At 45.3% G+C, this 8,304-nt stretch overlaps 1 protein-coding gene across 2 annotated transcripts; it reads left to right on the top strand.

The window, feature by feature from the left end:
• Positions 1–868: 868 nt before the first annotated feature.
• Positions 869–7,832, top strand: DMBX1 (diencephalon/mesencephalon homeobox 1). 2 transcript variants are annotated; one of them, XM_010582430.1, is made up of 4 exons: positions 869–1,022; positions 5,264–5,442; positions 6,603–6,957; positions 7,432–7,832. In XM_010582430.1, the coding sequence occupies exons 1-4, from the start codon at positions 869–871 to the stop codon at positions 7,830–7,832; spliced, it is 1,089 nt and encodes a 362-aa protein (XP_010580732.1). The 2 variants fall into 2 exon arrangements, with proteins under 2 accessions (XP_010580732.1, XP_010580731.1); XM_010582429.1 differs by having other exon boundaries at positions 869–1,020; positions 5,247–5,442.
• The last annotated feature ends 472 nt before the right edge of the window (positions 7,833–8,304 follow it).

Genomic DNA, 8,304 nt, shown 5'->3' on the forward strand with positions numbered 1-8,304 from the left:
AAATGTTTCACAACTTCCTTCCCAATGTCTTACAAACTACAGAAATGGTATCCTGGAGGCCCTCCGTCATTTATAACAGGAATGAATGAAGCATCACTCAGGTTTTGGGATCAATATTAGCTCAGTTTTACAGATGGTCTGTAAGGAAAAACAGCTTGAAGTTTCATGCAGAGCCCACAGTAGAAAAAAAAGCCATTAGTTTTTTGAAATAATTTCCTTGCTATTGAGCTATGAAATGTCAGTATTTATTGCAAACCTTAATTCCCTCTTTAGCCATAACATTTTTGGTCCTATTACGCCACAGATTTATTTTCTTTTACACCACATGCTTTTTTTTTTTTTTTCCTGTGTCATTTGTGTTTTGCTAGGAAGAACCTTGAGAGAAATGAATGGAAACAAATTATGCATGAGTGGATTCAGATAAGAAAGATTATTTGACGTTATAGCAATGGGATTACAGAACAGCCCACTGCAGGCAATGATAGGGACAAAATCCCAGCTAGTCCTGGGATAGAGCTGGGTCCCTTCATTAAAAGTCACAATAATATGATAAATTTTATTACAGTATGTAAAAAAAAAAAATCCTTTCTCATGTTTTTCTCAGCATATCATGAGTGGAATATAGTCAGATGCTGCTCTCTAAACTTGGAAGCCAGACTGGTTTCGCTGGTGCTTTAGGTCTACAGGAGGAATTTTGATTCCTGTCCCAGAACCTGTTGGAGTTGGGAGGCTGGACGTGAGCCTCACACACAGCAGTTTAAGTTTGAGCTCAGCATTTCCAAAGCTCTGCTGAGACACCAGGACGCTGGAATAGCACGTTCGTAAGCACCTCTCTCCTCCGGCTGCTGTTTTTCAGGTTTATGTCACCATGCAGCACTATGGAGTGAACGGTTACTCCCTCCACGCCATGAACTCGCTGAGCGCCATGTACAACCTCCATCAGCAGGCAGCTCAGCAAGCCCAGCATGCCCCCGACTACAGGCCCTCGGTGCATGCCCTCACGCTGGCAGAGAGACTGGCTGGTAAGAACAACTCACGGCTTTTGCCATTCCCTGGGGAAAAAAAAAACCCTTGTTGCTTGCACCGAGTGAAACTCCTTGGGAGTTGGAGCGCGACGTAGCCAACTGGCGTGGTGTGCTCCTGAATACTGGCCATGTGGCCAAGCTCTGCAGGCGGCACGTGGCCTCCGGTGTTTGTTGCCAGTGGACCACTGTACCTTGCTGCAGACTGGCCTCCAATGGCTGGGGAGGCTGGGGCTGAGAAGGGACGCAGCCCCACTGTAGGGGATTGAAAAGAGAGAATTAAAGAGACACGGAAGTATGTTCTAACGAGTGAGCAAAAAAATAGCAGAAAATTTTACTTTCTTGTTAGTAAAAAACAGCACGATGAATATGAGCACACAGAGAATTGGATTCCCCCACTGAGGGGCCCAGGACTTGCATTCCCTAGCAGCCATCTCCTGCCATCCCAGGCCATAGCTTGTTCTTCCATGTTGCCCCTTCTTGCAACTATTTTCCATTTTTTGTCTTACCAAACACTCTTTCTCTCTGAAAAATGATCTTCATTTGGATCTTCTTTGGGTCTCACCTTGACCTATTTCTTCTTGGGGATCCTAGACCTTGGCTTGGGTGATGCTTTCTTGCAGGTCCTGCTGGCTCCCTCTCTGTTGCCTTTGTATTTTGCCTTCCATAAAAGAGCTTTTTAAGGCTCAAAGAAAGTCATGTGTGACTTTACCCAGAGAGTGTTATTTACACAGCATTGTGGATGGTCAAACAGTGGGACAGGAGGCACTGCTCCAGAGCATCTGATCTGTTTTTCTGTGTTCAACCACGAGCGTAACAGCACTTTATTGATACTGTTGTTAGGAGGAAATGCAAAGTCCAGATAGTATTTTGTGATTTGTTAGGGGGAATTGTTAAAAAATAATTGATGGAGACCTGAGAATATTTGGTATGGTAGGGCACATGTATCTGTTCTACATTTCAGCCTACCACAAAACACCCAGATCTGGCTGAGATCATCAAAGGCTACGGCAATGCAAATGATCAACAGCTGCAACGTCACCAGTTTGGTCAGGGCTTGGATGCAGTATGGAAGAGCAGACCTGACAACCAGTATACTGAAGCTAAAGCAAAAAGTTACCGTAGATGTGATTCTAGAGACCCTCCCAGAATGGAATGATCTTCCCTGACTGTCTGAAAATTACGCATCTGCTTTAAGATAGCTTTCTAGTTGTCTGATACTAAAGGAAAAAAAAAAAAAGTGGAGTGACTCCTTCCAGCCTAGAGGAGGTGGAAAAAATTATCTACCCAGACAACTTTAGTGGGCTAAATTGAAGAGACATGGGCTTAAGCCAAAATAAGGATGCAGACGTTTCAGGATGGTCCTCCTAGGTGCATAGTCCATGAAGGCATGGTGGTAAAGGTCATGGACTCTTTGGATCAGTGAACCACAGCTGACTCTCAAACCTTCAGGCCATCAATGTTCCCTTATCCAGCTGCTAGTAGTGACCTCCTTAACATAGTTCCTCAGACCACTCACTGTGGCCTGTGGAATCTCTGGGGGGTCATAGGGCAGTGCTGGGAGTCACTGTCCTCATTGAAAAAGAACCAAAGCGGGATCAAGGAGACCTGGACTCTAATCCTGGCTCTACTGCTGGGCTGCAGTGATGATAGGTGGGCACTTTCCTTGTCCTGGTCGTCCATCCCCTCCTTCCCTCACCCCTTCAGTGTGTAGGTGGTCAGATGGGAGCAGATGGTCCTGAACTCTGCAATATGCCTTGCAGACCTTAGGTCTCAAGGTGCCCCTTTCTTAGATGCAAGGATCTCTTGAATGATTTTTCTGATCACCTCTATCTTTTACAGTAGAGCATGGAGGACTTAATGTCTTTGACCCTAACTAGGGTAAAAGTAGAGGCAGATTTAAAAAAAAGAGTAAAAAACCCTATTCTCGTATTCTTGATTGGGAGATTCAATTGGTTTTCTGACCCCTTATCTTTAAAATTAATAACCCACCTGGGAGACTTTCCAAATTAAATCCCACAGTCCCCTTGTCTGCTTATCATTGGCAAGGTAGGCATTATATACCTACAAGCTGGTTCCTTTGCAGTTGCTTCACATTCTGTTACTTCTGAATATCTTTCAGTGTAGGTTATAGATCTCATTTGCCTTCCAGGGACAGTCAGAATAAAGCAGCACAAAAGCAAATGACCTTAAGTCAGAAAACAGAGGTTTCTGATTGTAACTGCAAAGCCTCACCTGCAATTTATATTCTCCTTCTTGCACAAAGCCTGAAAACATAGTTAAAACATTAAAATAATTGCTGGTTGGCTCTCGTTGGAGTGGCCAAACTTAATGTATGAGCTGCCGCCTCCGGGGAGCTGGTAGGTCTAACCTCTACTCTAGAAATTCGGGAATATTCCAGCCTGCAGGTAGGGTGTTTAACCAGTGTCCTTTCTCCTGATTTCTTGTACTTGAAACACAAATGTTAGCTTTGTAAAACATTTTGGGGTAGCTTCTATTTCTTGTCCCAGAACATCCCTTCTCCTCACTCGGCTGCACTGTGAGCTGTGTCTGAATTCATCAAGGATGGTCTCTTTGCCTCCAAAGTGGCAGCTATTACCAGCATTTTAACTCCCTGAGGAGCTCCGATACCTCAAACACAAAAGTCTCTTGTATGCAACCAACACTATATTGTATTTGGCCAAAGACCTTTAGCCTGATCACGTCTCTTCCAGGTTGCCAAAACCACATGGCTTTGGCTATCGCCCAGAAAGGTGCTGAAAATGCTGACCTAGAATGAAACAGCTGGAAGTTTGGAAGAGGAATGTTTGAGCAGTGCAAAGCTGATTTGCTACGCTCATTAGCCAATGTATTTGGAACCTGGCTGTGTGGTTCTGGGGCTGGCCTGACAGCAGGTTTTGTTTTATTGTTTAGATTCATTCCACAATGCTCGTGACAAAAGCACAAATAAACAGGAGCAAGAGCCTTCATCTGGCTCCATGCACTGATAATGCCGACTTTTCTCCCTGCTGTTTTCTAGTATGTTCATTCCTCCCTTCTACTGGAAGTCACATTCTTAACTGAATTAAAAATGATACCAGACACGGCTCTTTCTGCATTTCCTCTTTGAGAGCAAACCTCTTGCCAGACTATTTCATTCCAATGCTGTAGTACAGCATGTCCCAGCTTGCATAATAAAGGGTTGTTGGTTTTTGGTTTTTTTTTTTCATTTTAAAGTAACTAATTTTCATTGATTTAAGATCTTTCTACTCCCACTAACTGTTGTGCAATAATAACGCCTCTGGTAAAATAATAAGCCCTTTACTGTTGGCCTCCGATTTTCCCCAGTCTGAATTTCTTCTCTGCTCTTAATTTTGCAAGCACAGTTTGCAAAGTCAGGCCTTGTGAGTAGCTCCTCTGCTGAGAAGAGCTCGGCACATGAGCTCTGGGCTTGCACTCAGTGGGTCTGGACTTGGTCCTGGCTGGTGTTTCCACCCCAGATGCTGGAGAGAGCCCATGCTCAGTAAAGCACATGGTTTCAAGCTAAACACACATAAGCACATGAGCTTAAGTGCTTCCCTGAACTGGGGCCCAGAACAGCACTCCAATATCATGCCTTGAAGACTACACAGAGCTACATACGAGACACTAAAGAAGAGCCAGCTCAGCCTGGTTTCTGGGAAGATGCATGTCTTCCAATACAGCTGCAGCCAACAAAATGAGCTAGAGGCAGCTGTGTTCGAGCTGCACAGACTCTTCCCACCGATCAGGGCAGCACATCATGGCAGCGTTGAAGTCTACCGAAGGTCTGCCTTTGGCTTCAAGGAGGACATGACGCATAATGTTGGGCCCCTCTCCTTATTACAAGGGTGAATCTCCTCACCTTGTTTTTAACTGAGTTTCTTAATGAAAGAGGCTTATGCCATGTTGGGTCTGGGCATCTGCATGTCCTACCCCACTGATGTTGAAGCAGATTGGCTTATTTCAACCAAATTTAGCATTGGAGTCTCAACAGTTTCCACAGCTGTCATAGAAAGATGTTCCCTCTTCAGAACAGGCTTTCGAGTCAGAGGTTTTATCTCCTTGGACACCTCAATTAACCAGTAAAATGTGTGTATGTGTTTTATTAGATCTAGAGCCATGAAAAAAACTTTTTGTAGGTTCGTCTGGTGTTACCAAGTGCTTTATTCAACTGTCAGCATACAAATTCCAATAATTAAATTGGCCACTTTTCTTGTCTTCCAACGGCTGTACATTTCAAGACATCATTTTGGAGGCACGTTATGGATCCCAGCACCGCAAACAAAGGCGAAGTCGCACAGCCTTCACCGCCCAACAGCTGGAGGCGCTGGAGAAGACCTTCCAGAAGACTCACTACCCAGATGTGGTGATGAGAGAGCGGCTGGCTATGTGCACAAACCTACCTGAAGCCAGAGTCCAGGTACTGATATTTTGTGGGTTTGTGAGTGGGGATGTTTAAAAGAACGTAGTGGGGTTCCAAGGGGGTTGACAGCTCCCTTGACCTTTCAAGATTCTTCCAGTGTAATCAAAGATTTGGGGGCAGTAAAGTTGTCAAAGGCGGGGGCGGAATAAAATCATCTGAAGTCACACATCTGCTAAAGAAATTCTTCATCCACATGCACATTTTTTAAATTTAGGATTGTCTGAAGTGTACACTGGTTTTCATTTGTTCTTTCACATTTCTTTGGGGGAAATTTTAGAAACATTAACAGAAGTCTACTTATTTATTTATTTGTAAGGCTTTTCTGGCTTTCTCAGAAGAGCAGAAACCCAAGTAATTCCAGCTGCTCTTTTCCACCAGTGTCAATATTTGTAACATCTCAGGCCAAGGTTTGGTTTTGGTTTTTGGGGATTTTTTAGTTTCAACTAGTGCAACATGCTTCATAACCTGCTGGTGGGGAAGTTCTTGCATTGATGGGCTTTAAAAGACAAAATAGCATGTTCTTCAATGTGAAGTGGATAAGTAGTAGAAAAAAATAATTCTTTTATATAAATGTCAAGACATTTTGATCTTCAAAATTTTTGTTTTGTCATCTAACTAGCCAAACAGCACTAACAAGATTTGCAAATATATTTCTTCCAATCCATCTCTACTGATTCAGGTTAAAAAAACATGGATTCTCTCCTCCTCTCTTAAATTCAGTTCCCAGATAACAGCCTATGCCTGTAATGACTTATTTTGAGTGTTGTCGTCATAGTTTTGGTACACTTATATCCGAATGGTTTTAGAAACTAAAAGAGCACTGTCCTGTAAACCAGTGTAATGTCATCAGACTCAGCTATAAGCCATTCTGGTTGGATGAAACTGCCTGACCAATTTAGGAAAAAAAAAAAAACCAACAAAAAACCAAAAAAAACCAATGCCAGTGGAATGGCTTAAAGAATCAACAAGAAGGCTGGACATTTTTAAAAATATATTTGTTGTGCTATTGGTAGAAGCACTGAAAACATTTGGACACAGAGGGTTTTCAGTACTTCATTACTTGGGGTTCCCTTGAAGTTCCCAGGCTGAATGATGCTGAATTTGGCATTAAGCAGGATTCTCAACAATTTTCCCCCTTGCTGTTTGTGACCTTGAAGGTTTGGTTCAAGAACCGGAGAGCCAAATTCCGGAAGAAACAGCGTAGCCTGCAGAAGGAGCAGCTGCAGAAGCAGAAGGACTGTGAAGGGAGCCACAGCGAGGGAAAGACGGAGCCGCCCGTGCTGGAGACCCAGGCCACCACCCCCGACACTGAGAAAGTCCAGAGTCTCCCAAGCGAGGTGGGCGCAGACCTCAACCTAACCCTGTCAGAGCAGTCGGCCAGCGAGTCAGCGCCCGAGGACCAGACCGACAGAGAGGAGGAGTTTAAGAGCACCTTGGACGAGGCTAAAGTGGACAAGAGCCCTGGTGTGGACAGCAAGGTTTTGAACTGCAAGAGAGCGAGCCCAAAAGCAGGTGAGGGGCAGCATCTTGATGGGGGCTGGTGTCAGGACCTGGCATTTCCAAGGGGGATGCTAGTGGTTGGGTATAGTCCCTTATTCCCTGGGGGCATGGGTGCTTGCACGTAGGCTGCCCAGATTTGTCTTCTTGTCCCCCAGCACTAAATGAGACCCACAGAGAGCATGATGTCTATTGTAGCAGGAGCACAGAAAGAGCAAATACCTTCTGCTCAGGTTAGAGCTTGGGGAGAACAGTGCCCAGGGGCAGCAGGAAAGTCATAGCAAAGAGGTCAGCCCCATGTCTATGCTGTAAGGTGCTAAGTAAGGAACAGACACGTTTAGCTCTCCTGAGCTAACACAACCCCTCTTGTTTGCCCTCCTGATGCAAGAGAGAAGCCCGTGCTGCAGTCCAAACCCTACCGGGGTGAGGATCAGCACCTGCATCCAGCCTGTAGAAATAACGCCCATCCCCTCTTGTCTCCTGCTACAGAGTCCCCAATCAGTGCAACTGTGACGCCTTCATCCAGCAGTGGCCTGGCTCAGACTCACTCCTACTCCTCCTCACCCCTGAGCCTCTTCCGCCTGCAGGAGCAATTCCGCCAGCACATGGCTGCCACCAACAACTTGGTCCATTACTCCTCCTTCGAAATGGGGACACCGTCTGCCATGCCCTACTTGGGCATGAACGTCAACATGGCGCCGCTGAGCTCCCTGCACTGTCAGTCGTATTACCAGTCGCTCTCCCACGCTCAGCAGGTCTGGTCCTCACCCATCCTGCAGGCCTCCAGCTCCCTTCCAAGCCTGAACAGTAAAACGACGAGTATTGAGAACCTAAGGCTCCGGGCAAAGCAGCACGCGGCATCCCTTGGGCTTGACACCCTACCCAACTGACTGCCAGATGAGCTAGCGTTGCCCATGAGAAGATGCACCAGAGGTTGGCACTAGACATGTCACTCCTTGAACCCCCACCCACCCTCATCTCTTCCTGGAGTAAGGTGCTCCCTTTCAGGGAAAACTTTGCATTTATTAATGTCTTATTAGCACCAAGATTGCATCAGACATTGCTACTGGCCTCGTCTTCACTAAATATTTAAGGAGGAAGGGGGAGAGGATGTATGTTTAGACAGATGAACTGTCCTCTGGACTGCCATGAGTTAAGCCTGTAACGTTCAGGAGAAGCCCCCTTTCCTCATCCCCGCGATAATGTGCCAACTGTGTTATATACACCTTTTTTTGTTGTTGTTGCGTTCTTTGGGAAAAGAAAGAGTCCTGCTTCGTCTTGTATATAGTTTATAATGTTGACAGCACCCATCACCTGTGTGTTACTGTCAGTGTTACAGAACTGTGACCTTTTTTGCTTTTA

Source organism: Haliaeetus leucocephalus, unplaced genomic scaffold, assembly GCF_000737465.1.
Source record: "Haliaeetus leucocephalus isolate CR32 unplaced genomic scaffold, Haliaeetus_leucocephalus-4.0 Scaffold848, whole genome shotgun sequence".
Taxonomy (NCBI): Eukaryota; Metazoa; Chordata; class Aves; order Accipitriformes; family Accipitridae; genus Haliaeetus; species Haliaeetus leucocephalus.